We start from the raw sequence: 14,780 nt of genomic DNA, 5'->3' as shown, positions 1-14,780 counted from the left end.
AGACGTTGCCCCAGAGTTACGTCTGGCTGGAGCAACAAAAGATGGACTAATGATTTTCACACAACCAGGCTTGATCTGAAGTGAAATGTTCTGGTTAAACCTGTTTGATGCTGTCTTGTTGCATTGCTACTTTGAGTCATGATATGTAGATGTTTCTGTTTGCTCTACTTAATCCAGTTTTATGGCTCTTTAGTGCGTTAAGGTTCATTCTTGGCATTTACTTTAAAAACAAAAAAAAGGAAAAAGTGAAAAAACTAAGAAGACTGATTTTCCACTGTACATATTCGTCTTATTTTCACCAATTTCATTTTTAAATGGTCTTTTGCCCTGTGTGTGTGCACCAATCTTAGCTGTAACCTCTATGTATAGGGTACTGTTAGGTGTGGTGTGTGTTTTTTCAGCTGTGTACGGCTGAGGACAGCCTTTTTCTCACCAGGGGGGACTATGTAACAGTTGCTATCGTAATGCAGTGTATCACCACATGGCGGCGCCTCCTGTCTCACGACTGGTGTCACCCCCTTTTTGTTCTTCTTCGCACTCCTCCTGTAATGGATGCTCCCGTGTGTACGCGGACTAGTGTGCTCTTCAGTAATGTGTGGTAGAGGTAGCACTTATTTTTGATATTGTAAATAAATGAGTACTTTTTGGAAAGTCAGAAGCTGTTGCTCATTCGCTATCCACCTGCACACCTCCGCGGCTGGCTTCATCTCCACCGCACGTTACAGTTACCACAATAATAACGTAGTTACTGTAAGGCGTTACTTAATAACGCGTTAGTCCCAACACTGCTGGTCAGTCACAGGAGCACGTTCAGTGAGAGACTGAGATTACCGAAAAGCACCACTGAACGACACAGGAAATCTTTCCTGCCTGTGGCTCCCTGTACAACGCATCCACTTAACACACTGGTTACTGCTGGGGGCGATCGTGGCTCAAGAGTTGGGAGTTCGCCTTGTAATCGGAAGGTTGCCGGTTCGAGCCCCGGCTCGGACAGTCTCGGTCGTTGTGTCCTTGGGCAAGACACTTCACCCGTTGCCTACTGGTGGTGGTCAGAGGGCCCGGTGGCGCCAGTGTCCGGCAGCCTCGCCTCTGTCAGTGCGCCCCAGGGCAGCTGTGGCTACAATGTAGCTTGCCATCACCAGTGTGTGAATGTGTGCGTGAATGGGTGGATGACTGGATATGTAAAGCGCTTTGGGGTCCTTAGGGACTAGTAAAGCGCTATATAAATACAGGCCATTTACCATTTACAACTACACGTATGTATATATTGTACTATTCTTAGTTAGCGTATTGTCTGTCTTGTCTTAATGTTGGTTTATAATGGAGCACTGTAACAAAAAATTATTTCCCCCAGGGATCAATAAAGTATTGTGATTCTGATTAACCTGTGTGCGACTGAGGCAGCTGCTGCGCTTGGATTTTGTTCTTTTGTGGAATAAAGTTTTGTGTTTTTTAACTGGGAAGTACAAGCTTTTCGGAGCTGAACACCTGCCGTGTTGTGCCAAAAAGTGATTTCCAATGTTTCTGTGTGTTTTTTTTGTGAGTAATATTTTACGTATGTTGGTAAATAGACTTTGGTGAACAGAGGGGTTATATATAAAATTTAAAAATTACATGTTTTTCAAGTATCTTTATAACTCCGTGTTATTGTACTTACATTATAACCAATCCGGTCCTTTTTGTCCACTTGAAATATGTTTACAGAACTGTTGTTATATGTGTTGCAATATCTGCTGTCCTCTTGGCCAGATTAAAAATGTGTTTTTTAACAGTAATGTCAAGGAGATTTATTTAACTGGAAAAATAAAGGATATATAAAAGGCACTGCCAAAAACTGATTGCCACGTCTACCTTGTGACAGGAATGTTGTTTGTGGCTCAAGTTGGCTTGATGTCATTCATGAGGGAAACATTTGACATGTATTTCAGCTATTAGAGACCAACAAGTTATTTATAGCAGTTTAAATACGAGCAATCAGTTTTGGGCATAACACCGGAACACCACGCATACACACTCATTCTGGGCCATTCATTCAGCAGTGTCAATAAAGATTCACCAAAACAGTCAGTTATGACGTCATCTTCGTGCGGCCTCCCGGAAGTGCGCGCTGGAGTCAGAATGGCGCAGAAGTGGATCGGCGGCTGCAGCTCAGGTGTTGTTTGATGACAAATTCACCGAAAATCACCGGAAACCGGAGACCGGAGCGCGAGGTGGACGGGGATCTCGCGGAGGACACGCGCCGCCGTCGGGGACGCACACACGCGCAGTGAGTGTCCGCTACGCTTTGCGAGCCCCGCGGCTAGCATGCTAACGTGTTGAGTCACGGGGGTCCAAGTCCGCGAGCAGCCTCGCCGCGAGCTTCGGAGCACCCCAGGCCCGCCCGCAGGAGCCCTCCCGGCGGCCACGCTGCCGCGGAGAAATTCAGAGGACCGCTAGCCTGTTAGCACTGCTCTTCCTATGTTAGCATGCTAACAGAGAAGCTAGCCGTCCGCTCAGGGGAGCCGGGGTCCACCTGACGTCATCAATGTGTTTGTCTTTGTTGTGGGAGTTTAATCACGTGGTTCACCGCGTCGCTGTCGCCCGTGCTCCTCACCTGAGTTCACAGGTTACTTAGTTATTCCGCCACCAGGAGGGGCTGATCAGAGTGACGTCATCCGACATAGCTGGACTCATCTCCACAAGGGGTGGGACAGAGGTCCAGGTAGCTCATGTGAACATGCAGGTTATATAGCAATCAGAAGTTTGGTGGTTTGAGCCCTGGGTGCCAAAGTGCCTTTGAGCAAGACACTGAACCCTGAGTTACTCTTTAGGTGTGTGTGTGTGCTTTAAAGTGCTTTGAGCACTCCAGTAGTTGAATCAGACCTGTCCATTTACAGACAGCTGTTAGTCAAAGAGGCTACGCCCCCAATAATGCAGGTTATTACCCAGGCATGTTTTCCACACCCTGTCAGGTGTTAAACATGGCCGTCTGTGGGACAGAGTCAGAGAGACTTTATTTATCCCCAAGGGACAATTAAGATGCAGACAGAGGCCCAAATACAGTGGGCCTCTGTTGGGTGTCAGAGGGATCGCAGCAGAGGTTGCACACCTGCAGGCCAGGTGAGACTTGACCAGCCTGAGCCTCTGTGTTTTCAGACAAAGATCTAGGAGGCGGGGCTTAAGATCCTATTTAGGCAATTTTAACACAGATTACAGGTTTTATTATTACCTATCAGCTGACATAGACTCTGTGGCCCAATCGGCTCTTCCACAAGCTGGAAACAGATGCAGAACAGGTGATGTTTCCTCTGGTTTTTTTACGTGCATGTTGTCAGTGTGCAGCTTCTTCCGGAAAGCAGTAAAAGATGCCCAGCAGCTAAGACTGCATGTGATGCTCCTGCTGAGTCACTGCAAACAGTGAACACACCTGTTCAGCCAATCACATTAATGCCCTCTGATTTGATTTCAGGTCTCCTTTATCAGGCTGTGGGACAGGAAGTGTTCATGTTTCCATGGAAACAGCTGTAATGTGTAGCCGTCATCTTAGAGACAAAGAGCAGCACTGAGTGCGCTCAGACACCAAATCATTCGCTGTAAATCAAATTTTATTCTCCCGCTCTGTGCTGAAGATTCTGCTGCTTCAGCTCTCAGATCATCATCATCATCCTTGATCATGGCTTTGATTGGTGCAAGCAGCATTCACAGGGTCATTCTGTGAGGAGGAAGAGTCGCATGACATGCAGAATACCCCTGTTTCATGTGAGTGCACACTGAGCCTGAAGCAGAGAGCCCAGGTTATCAGAGAGAGTTAGCTCTGACTGAGGTTAGGTTTTGTTGATCTAGTTAACTCAAAGAAAGCCTGGATATGTTGCACCTCCTCCGTAGTCATGGCCCTCTTACAACAATTCACCTGAACAGGTGTTTGGCCCTCTGTTAGACAGGTGGAGACTGCATTAAAGGTCGAAGCTCTGTCTGGACCCAGCTGTGTGTGTTTGTGTGTGTGTCAGCAGGTGATGGCGGAGCGACGAGGCGAGTGTTTGTGGAAGAAACACGTGGCGGAGCAACTCAAGCTTAGAGACCGAGAGCAGAGACAGGCCTTCGAGGAGATCATCCTGCAGTGTGAGACACAGACTCTTTCTTTAACCCTCTGTACTCGGTAGAATTCCCTGGAATGTTCCAGTTTCCAGAGGTTCAGATAGAAATCTTAAAGTTATTTTAAGAACTGCTGTAAGGCAGCAGCTGTAAGTTGGTTTGAAGTCAAAGATCGCAAGTAGCTGAGCTATATATGAACATTTCTTCATCTTCCTCCTTAAGTCTGAAGTGAAGTCAGAGCTCTAAAGCAGCGGTCCCCAACCACCGGGCCTCGGACCGGTACCGGTCCGTGAGTCGTTTGGTACCGGGCCGCGAGAGTTGAGGCTCAGGTGTGAAATGTATGGTTTTCAGGGTTTATATCGGTTTTCAGCGTTATTTTGTTATCGTTTTTATCGTTTACTCGGTTTTCCTGGGTCTTTTCACGTGTGTTATGAATAAATTTTCTTTTTTTGGTACCGGTACTAGTTTTATTTTGTTGTATTTAAAGGCCGGTCCGTGAAAATATTTTCGGGCATAAACCGGTCCGTGGCGCAAAAAATGTTGGAGACCGCTGCTCTAAGACACACAAACCTGCATGAACACACTCAGTTAGATTAATTCAATTCAATTCAATTTTATTTATATAGCGCCAAATCACAACATAAGTTGCCTCAAGGCGCTTCATAGATACAGAGAAAAACCCAACAATCATATGACCCCTATGAGCAGCACTTTGGCGACAGTGGGAAGGAAAAACTCCCTTTTAACAGGAAGAAACCTCCAGCAGAACCAGGCTCAGGGAGGGGCGGGGCCATCTGCTGTGATTGGTTGGGGTGAGAGAAGGAAGACGGGATAAAGACATGCTGTGGAAGAGAGACAGAGATAATAACAGATATGATTCAATGCAGAGAGGTCTGTTAACACATAGTGAGTGAGAAAGGTGACTGAAAAACTCAGTGCATCATGGGAATCCCCCGGCAGCCTACGTCTATTGCAGCATAACTAAGGGAGGATTCAGGGTCACCTGGTCCAGCCCTAACTATATGCTTTAGCAAAAAGGAAAGTTTGAAGCCTAATCTTGAAAGTAGAGATAGTGTCTGTCTCCTGAATCCAAACTGGAAGCTGGTTCCACAGAAGAGGGGCCTGAAAACTGAAGGCTCTGCCTCCCATTCTACTTTTAAATACTCTAGGAACAACAAGTAGGCCTGCAGAGCGAGAGCGAAGTGCTCTAATAGGGTGATATGGTACTACAAGGTCATTAAGATAAGATGGGGCCTGATTATTTAAGACCTTGTATGTTAGGATCAGGATTTTGAATTCTGGAAGCCAAAGCAGGAGAAATCTGCTCTCTCTTTCTAGTCCCTGTCAGCACTCTTGCTGCAGCATTTTGGATCAGCTGAAGGCTTTAAGGGAGTTTTTAGGACATCCTGATAATAATGAATTACAGTCGTCCAGCCTGGAAGTAATAAATGCATGAACTAGTTTTTCAGCGTCACTCTGAGACAGGATATTTCTAACTTTAGAGATGTTGCACAAATGGAAGAAAGCAGTCTTACATATTTGTTTAATATGTGCGTTGAAGGACATGTCCTGGTCAAAAATGACTCCAAGGTTCCTCACAGCGTTACTGGAGGCCAAGGTAATGCCATCCAGAGTAAGAATCTGCTTAGATACCATATTTCTAAGCTTTTCAGCGCCGAGTACAATAACCTCAGTTTGATCTGAATTAAGAAGCAGAAAGTTAGCGGCCATCCAGGTCTTTATGTCTTTAAGACATTCCTGCAGTTTGACTCATTGGTGTGTGTTATCTGGCTTCATGGACAGATAGAGCTGGGTGTCATCAGCATAGCAGTGTAAATGTATGCTATGTCTTCTAATGATGCTGCCTAAGGGAAGCATGTATAATGTAAACAGAATTGGTCCTAGCACTGAACCCTGTGGAACTCCATAATTAACCTCAGTGTGTGAAGAGGACTCTCCATTTACATGCACAAACTGGAGTCTATTAGATAGATATGATACAAACCACTGCAGCACAGTACCTGTAATACCTACAGCATGTTCTAATCGCTCTAATAGGATATTATGGTCGACAGTATTGAATGCTGCACTGAGGTCTAGCAGGATTAGACCCACATGACTACGCCCTGCCAAACAACAGCAGGAGCTGATTAGAAGCTAGGCTTGAGTGTCCTAAAAATCACACTTCCACTCTGATGAAGAATGACTACGTTCTCAGTTCGACTCGTGTTGGTCACCAAGTGTCCAACAACGTAAGCTCCACTGACAGCAGCTAACAGCAGTTAGCAGAGGCCGTCGGCAGCACAGAGCAGTGTGCCCACAGAAGCACTCAGCGACACATCAACTCATCGCAGTGAAGCCTTTCAGAGCTCTGCTTCGTAGGTTGCTGTGGTGACGCCCCCTTGACATTAACACGGTGCTGACTCCCATGTTGGATTTAAACATGGCTGCAGCTCACACACCTGTACAGCTGACTGGAGCTGTCGTGTCGGCGCTCAGGAGGACCTGACTAACCCTGAGTGCAGCTGACAGAAGGAAGCTCCACCCACACACTTGTCAGCCACCTACAGCGTAGCGTCCATGTTGTTTGAGTTGTCATAGTTGTTGATGTATTGATGGGTTTTCAGATAACCGTCTCCTGGAGAAGGCGGACCTGCAGGCTGTTCTATCGGAGCGTTACCAGGCCGACAAATATGACGTTCAGAGAGGCCACGAGTCCAGGTGAGTGTAAGGCGTGCTGGTCTGTGCTGTCACTCGTCAGCGTGTTGTCTAACGTGTCTCTGTGTCCCGTGGCAGTGCGGCGGACTCGAGTCGCAGCGACGCTCTGCAGCAGGAGATGGCTCAGATGAGGATTCGGCACCAGGAGGAGCTGACGGAGCTGCACAAGAAACGAGGCGAGGTGAGTGCTTGCCGGCATGCCGCCAAGCCTGAGGCGTGTGTGCGGGGAGGCGGGGTTAGGGGGACGTACAGGTGCAAGTTACTGAGCTGTGTTAGTGCACACGGTTAGGGAAAACCTGGAGTGTTTCCTGTGTGACACGCTCAGTTTGCTCCTCAATAATCCGGCAACAGAGTGACTACTCGCAGCGCCGTGACATTGTTTTAAACAGACAGTGGATGGAGGCTTCTTTGCGTGTTTGCCGACGCGCTGTGGCCGCTCACATGTTGGTGGTGAAACAAGGCTCTGCTTCACCCACACACCGCTGGCCCACCCAAGACTGAAGTGCCTCTTTGTGCCACGCCCACTGCTTAAACCGCCGCCAGGTCTGTTTTCCTGAAGCTGCCTGAAACAGGTGAGGATGACAGGACGTCAGTCGCAGGGACGTGCTCGCAGTTCTGATCATGTGAGGGAATTCGCAACTAATCACATGATTCCTGACCATCACTAACAGGAAGTGATGTCACAGTGATAGTTGATACTTTCTGTCAGCTGACATCCTCTGACTCATGGAAACTCTGAGCTGCTGACATGTGACACACGAGGCTTTATAGCAGGAAGTGTGAATGTTTGACTTTCAGTTCTCCCTCCTGCTGCAGCTCATCACAGTGAGCGAGGGCTGGTGGAGGTGCAGTCGTGTGCTGGAGAGCTCCACCTCTGAATACTGAGTGCTGATGGCGATGATGTCACAGCTCCAAATGGAGCGTAAAGCTGTTTCTGGCTTAATTTAGTACATCCTAATTTGCTGGTTGTTGTCATAACAATGCGTCCGAGCGAAATAATTAGTGTGCGTCACAAACGCTACAACAAAGGTCGATAGCGTTTCTCCAGACTCAGGGGAACACTCATCGAGTGACGCCACTGACCAGCGAATCGGTGACATGTAGTCTGATGACGACACATTTTAGTACCTGCTCAGTTCACTTGGAACCCCGTTCGTACAGGTACTACAGAAGTATCTGGTACTACGAAGGTACCACGTCCTATGACCTAATGCAAAACCTTGAAAAGCAAAGACCAAGACAGACTTTTAATTAGACTCAATCAAGAACCCACCCACCACTTTAATCACACTCTAGATCTTGTTTTAACATATGGCATAGAAACTGAACATTTAAGTGTTTCCTGAAAACCCTCTCCTGTCTGATCATTTCCTGATAACATTTACATTTACAATAATTGATTACACAGCGCTGGAATGCCAGGTATGGAACGCCAGGACTGCCATAATGAATTAATTAAATACACCATTAAATAATTAATTAAATGTGGCAATAATTAATTAAAATTGGAATTAATTAAATAAATAAATAGTTATGACACATGTAATTAATTAATTATTGACACATTTAATTAATTATTGACACATTTAATTAATTATTTAATGATATATTTATTTATTTCATTTTGGCAGTCCTGACGCCTGGCTCTCATCATGAAATAATCTGTCAGCCTCACCCATCAAACTCAGGGGGCGGGGTTAACGCTAATCGAGTCAAAACCATTGCTTTGGCCTGGTGGCCATTGTTTCTAGCACACAACAACCGGCATGTAGAAGCTAACAGAACTGAACTTTGAAAAACCCTGTTTGTGTGTCACCAAATACCGTTTTAATATTTTTTTAGCCGAGAATGTAGTGGTTTAATCTTCATGTGTCTGGTCGGTTTGTCAAGATACAGCCTCTTTGCAAAAGTGTTTCGATGATTTCGGAGATGTCTGCCCAGTCTCACGGCAAAGCGTGGGATAAATGGCCTGGCCTGTATTTATATAGCGCTTTACTAGTCCCTAAGGACCCCAAAGCGCTTTACATATCCAGTCATCCACCCAGTCACGCACACATTCACACACTGGTGATGGCAGCTACATTGTAGCCACAGCCACCCTGGGGCGCACTGACAGAGGCGAGGCTGCCGGACACTGGCGCCACCGGGCCCTCTGACCACCACCAGTAGGCAACGGGTGAAGTGTCTCGCCCAAGGACACAACGACTGAGACTGTCCGAGCCGGGGCTCGAACCGGCAACCTTCCGATTACAAGGCGAACTCCCAACTCTTGAGCCACGATCGCCCGGGATAGACCCGTTCGCCTCGCAAGCAATCCCACCGACAAAGCGCAGGCCCCGGTACACAGCTGTAGTAACCCCCGCTGACTTCTTTTACTGAGGTTATATTTTTCGGTGTTTTATTTCCTGATGTTCTTATGTGTCCTACGTGTTTCAGTCGCCAATTCTGAATTATAACTAACATTAAAAACATGTTTAAGGAGGAGAGAGAGCAAATAAATCTGTTTAACATCTGCATATCCACGATATCCACGATATCCTCAGCTCCATGAGTTAACACAAAGTTTCCCAGCTGACTATCTAACTGCCAACTATTCCAGAGACGTGAAAATATACAGCATAAAGAAAAGTGTAAGAGACTCAGCAGCAGATTAGAATAACAGTTATACATTTAATGAATCACCAAATGAATCCAAGAAACGAGCAAACCTGTTCCGACAATTTGAATTTGTATTCCCTCAGCTGCAGACTCGCTGCTGTTTAAATGTTTGAAAAGGAAGATTAGATATAAACAAACGTCAAACATAGACTCAGTCTGCCTTCACATTTGATATGAGGCCAGCACGTATAGTGGCCTCAGCAGGCTATTACTGAAATACACGTGCTATATCATAAACTATGATATAAATAGGGAGGTCCTATTAACATGTTTAGTTTTAAAGGACACCTTCCTCCTGCCTTTAGTCTCATTCATGAGCAGTATTAGTTTTCTTCTAACATCCAGAAGTCTGCACAATGTGTTTCATAGTTTGTAACAAGCCTTTGACAGGTAAACATAACATGACCGAAAAAGCAAAAAAAAAAGAGAGAGAGTGTTGACATAAGAAGAGAAAATGCTCTCAATTATGGAGACAGGCAAATGGTTCATTTATGTTTGATGTGTGTTTATTCCTCCCTAAATATCGTCGGTGAAGTTCGCCATGCACGTCAGATTTTCCTGCGCATTTTTATACCTCTGCCAACAGAGAGAGAGAAAAAATCACATTCTAACAGACAGCTGGTGCTTAGAATACAGTTGAATAACTATTAAAAAACAGATGATATTTAGATGATAGTTCAGTCTAACACATGTGAACCATTAAACGTCTGTGAAACTATGCAGTTATGAAACGTAACTTTAACCTCAGCCAAACCGATTTGCTCAGTTGTAAATAAAACAGCGAAGTAAACGTGACCCGACAGACAGAACCTGAGTGAATGAAGTCCAGCGTTTAACCACTGAGAGCTAAAACTCAGCTGAGGTTTCAAAGCTGTGTGCCGGTGATTGGACATCAGCCGCCGATGAAGCTGTTCGCCTATAAAGTGCTCTGTAAGGAAACAAGCTCCAGCAGCTCTGCGCTCGGGGAAAACACTATATTTACTTATCTTGTGCAGAAAAATGCGCTGACATTGCGTTATATCGAGCACCGGCTGCCCAGTTAAACTGTGACTATCACCAGGTAACGTAGGCGTGTTTCTTGAATTAGCAGCAGGTGTTAAACAGCTGACAGATGAGGAAGAGGAGGATGCATGCAGGTAAACTGAGGGTCTGTTGAGCTGATCGCTGGTTTCGTGAGAAAAATGTCAGCTCGTTCTTTATGTTACAGAAGCACAGAGACACAAGACCAGGCGGAAAGAGACGATCGTTCGGTGAAAATGAGAATCTGCAAATGCAACATGTGGAACACGGAGAGTGGAAAATGTAAACAAACCGGTTAACGTAACCCCCTCGGTGCACTCTGCATGCTAACTGTTAGCAGAGCTAGTGAAATCTCTGAAAACATCTGAGCACTTTTGCAAACATGTTCTATGTTGACAACCTGACCAGACGTACGTTGCGACATTCGCGGCTAAAACACTGTTAAAAGTGTAGCTGGTGACAGAAAAACGGGGTATTTTAAAACTACACCACCACCATTGCTGCCTGTGATTTGATCTGCATTCTGGGATACCTGACTGCCCCAAGTCTACACAAGCAATCGATTATCTAGGATCGACCTGTTTTGACTTACTTTGCACGGCAACCAATCAAATGTTAGAGAAGCTGCATGGGCAGCGTTAACCCCGCCCCCTGAGTTTGATGGGTGAGGCTGACAGATAAAATTATTTCAAGATGAGAGCCAGGCACCAGGACTGCCAAAATGAAATAAATAAATATATCATTAAATAATTAATTACATGTGTCAATAATTAATTAAATGTGTCAATAATTAATTAAAATGTGAAATACATAAATAATTAATTAAATGTGTCAATAATTAATTAATTACATGTGTCATAACTATTTAATTAATTAATTCCAATTTTAATTAATTATTGCCACATTTAATTAATTATTTAATGGTGTATTTAATTAATTCATTATGGCAGTCCTGGCGTTCCATAGCCAGGACCTATATAATGAATTAATTTAATACACCATTAAATAATTTATTAAATGTGGCAATAATTAATTTAAAATTAATTAAAATTTTAAATTAATTAAATAAATATTATTGACACATTTAATTAATGATTTAATGTTGTATTTATCCATCCATCCATCTTCATCCGCTTTATCCGGGGCCGGGTCGCGGGGGCAGCAGCCTAAGCAGAGAAGCCCAGACCTCCTTCTCCCCAGCGTCCTCCTCCAGCTTATCCGAGGGAACACCAAGGCGTTCCCAGGCCAGCCGAGAGATATAATCTCTCCAGCGTGTCCTGGGTCTGTTGATCGTCAGTCCTGCTGCTTCACACTCTGCTGCGAACCATTCCAGTGCGAGCTGGAGGCCATCACCCGATGAAGCCAACAGAACCACATCATCCGCGAAAAGCAGAGATGAGATTCTGAGGCCACCGAAGTGAAAGCCCTCCGCCACTTGGCTGCGCCTAGAAATCCTGTCCATAAAAATTATGAACAGAACCGGAGACAAAGGGCAGCCCTGGCGGAGCCCATCACCCACCGGGAACGAGTCCGACTTATTGCTGGCAATGCGAACCAAGCTCTTGCAACGGTTGTATAGCGATCGAATGGCCCGTAGCAATGGGCCAGACACCCCATACTCCTGCAACACCTCCCACAGGACACCCCGAGGGACACAGTCGAATGCCTTCTCCAAGTCCACAAAACACATGTAGACTGGTTGGGAAAACTCCCATGCACCCTCAAGTATCCTTGAGAGGATAAAGAGCTGGTCCAGTGTTCCGCGACCAGGACGAAAACTGCATTGTTCCTCCTGTATCCGAGGTTCGACTAGCGGACGAACTCTCCTTTCCAGCACCCTGGCATAGACTTTCCCAGGGAGGCTGAGGAGTGTGATTCCCCTGTAGTTGGAACACACCCTCCGGTCCCCTTTCTTAAAGATAGGGACCACCACCCCGTTCTGCCAGTCCAGGGGTACTGCTCCTGATCTCCACGCAACATTGTAGAGGCGTGTCAACCAGGACAGCCCTACAACGTCATTCCGTTTGGGCTGTTGATACCTGTCAGCTGCCTCCGGAGTCCCACAGGCTAACCAAGCCAGATAGGACTCCTTCTTCAGCCTGGTGGCTCCCCTCACCTCTGGTGTCCACCATTTGGTTCAGGGATTACCACCACGGCAGGCACATTGGCCACAGCTCAATGCAGCAGCTTCAGCATTGGAGACGTTGAACATGGTCCATTCGGACTCAATGTCCCCAGTCTCCCTCGGAATGCTGTTGAAGCTCTGCCGGAGGTGTGCGTTGAAGATTTCATGGACTGGGGCCTCTGCTAGACGTTCCCAGCACACCCTCACTACGCGTTTAGGTGCACCAGGTCTGTCCAGCGTTCTCCCCCGCCACCTGATCCAACTCACCACCAGGTGGTGATCAGTTGACAGCTCAGCCCCTCTCTTTACCCAAGTGTCCAGAACATATGGTCGCAGGTCTGCTGATACAATTACAAAATCGATCATCGACCTGCGGCCTAGAGCGTCCTGGTGCCACGTGCACTTATGGATACTCTTATGTTCGAACAAGGTGTTCATTATGGCTAAACTGGGATTTGCACAGAAGTCCAATAACAAAACACCACTCGGGTTCAGATCAGGGAGGCCGTTCCTCCCAATCACGCCCCTCCAGGTCTCGCTGTCATAACCCACATGAGCATTGAAGTCTCCCAGCAGGACAACAGTCTCCAGGTGGAGCACCTTCCAGCACCCCACCCAGGGACTCTAAGAAGGCTGGGTACTCTGAACTGCCACTCGGCGCATAAGTGCAGATGACAGTCAGGACCCATTACCCGACCCTAAGGCGCAGGGAACAAACCCTCTCATCCACCGGGAAGAACCCCAACGTACCGGCAGCAAGCCGAGGGGATATTAGAATACCCACCCCAGCCCACCGCCTCTCACCAGGGGCAACTCCAGACTGAGACAGAGTCCAGCCCCTCTCCAGGAGACTGGTTCCAGAGCCCAAGCCATGCGTAGAGGCGAGCCCGACTATATCTAGCCGGTACCTCTCAACCTCACGCACTAACTCAGGCTCCTTCCTCACCAGAGAGGTGACATTCCATGTCTCAATTGCCAGTCTTGGTAGCCGGGGATCAGTTCGCCAGGGCCTCCGCTCCTGGCCACCGCCCAGCACACAATGCACCCGACCCATATGGCGCCTCCTGCGTGTAGTGGGCCTGCGGGAGGATGGGCCCATGTCCCCTTTTCGGGTTGTGCCTGGCCGGGCCCCATGGACTAAGGCCCGGCCACCAGAAGCTCGCCCTCGGGCACCCTCCCCGGGCCTGTCTCCAGGACGAGGCCCTGGTAACCCTATCCCTGGCAGGGTAAACTGTTCCCTCGATGTTTTCTTCATAAGGATCTTCTGAATCGCTCCTTGTCTGGTCCCTCACCCAGGACCAATTTGCCATGGGAGACCCTACCAGGGGCTTTTGCCCTGGTAGGGTCTCCCATGGTCTGGGACACACAGACCCTCCACCACGATAAGATAGCGATTCACGGAGAGAATTGTGTTGTTGTATTTAATTAATTCATTTTGGCACACTTGACTCCTTCAGGTCTCACCATAAAATCATTTGATCTGTCACCCATCAAACCCAGGGGGCGGGGTTAACGCTGATCGAGTCAAAACCGTTGCTTTGGCCTGGTGGCCATTGTTTTTGAAGGCGTTTCTGCACACCAACAACCAGCATGTTGAAACTAACATTTACTGAGGTTATATTTATCGGGATTTTATTTCCTGATGTTTGTATGTGTCCTACGTGTTTCAGTCGCCAATTCTGAATTATAACTAACATTAAAAACATATTTAAGGAGGAGAGAGAGCAAAAAAATCTGATTAACATCTGATCTTTGTGTTTTTGTTCAGTAGTCAGCGTGACCTGCCTATAAATACTTACTTAGTACTTAGTTCCTCCTACGCCGAGCGGCGCATCGGGCAGCTAGTGATCTCCATCGATGTCGGTCAGCAGCGACTGCTTCAGCTTCGTCCCAGGCAATGTCGACAGTTCTCAGGTCGTCCATAAATGTTCGACGCCATGTGGTCTTTGGTCGGCCTTGCTTTCGCTTGCCAGTTCGTGGACGCCATGTCATGGCAATCTTAGCTGGGCGATGAGGGGGTAGGCGTAAAATATGTCCCGCAAAGCGAAAGCGTCTTTCTGCAACAACATCGGCTAATGGGCGGGTGCCTGCTCTTCGTAGGACCTCCTCATTTGTTATTCGGTCCCGGTAGGAAATTCTCAGGATTCGCCGCAAGCCACGTTGTTGAAGCACGTTCAGGTGTTGAATA

At 46.9% G+C, this 14,780-nt stretch overlaps 1 protein-coding gene across 3 annotated transcripts in view; it reads left to right on the top strand.

The window, feature by feature from the left end:
- Positions 1–2,069: 2,069 nt before the first annotated feature.
- Positions 2,070–14,780, top strand: part of atg16l1 (ATG16 autophagy related 16-like 1 (S. cerevisiae)) — a 24,538-nt gene continuing 11,827 nt past the window's right edge. The window contains exons 1-4 of one of the 3 annotated variants that reach the window (XM_085431094.1): positions 2,070–2,266; positions 3,990–4,098; positions 6,699–6,792; positions 6,868–6,970. In XM_085431094.1, coding sequence (XP_085287220.1) covers positions 3,993–4,098; positions 6,699–6,792; positions 6,868–6,970 — 303 coding nt within the window. In that variant the 5' untranslated portion in view covers positions 2,070–2,266; positions 3,990–3,992. Of the gene's footprint in view, positions 2,267–3,986; positions 4,099–6,698; positions 6,793–6,867; positions 6,971–14,780 lie in introns of those variants that run through there. The other 2 variants (XM_085431093.1, XM_085431092.1) reach the window with 2 other exon arrangements.

This window comes from Copadichromis virginalis, linkage group LG14 (assembly GCF_057382275.1).
Source record: "Copadichromis virginalis isolate Kocher_CV1m ecotype Utaka linkage group LG14, C_Virginalis_male_GT1.1, whole genome shotgun sequence".
In the NCBI taxonomy this organism is placed as follows: domain Eukaryota; kingdom Metazoa; phylum Chordata; class Actinopteri; order Cichliformes; family Cichlidae; genus Copadichromis; species Copadichromis virginalis.
The sequence above is the reverse complement of the archived record's forward strand: the minus strand, read 5'-3'. Positions and strand labels throughout refer to the sequence as shown.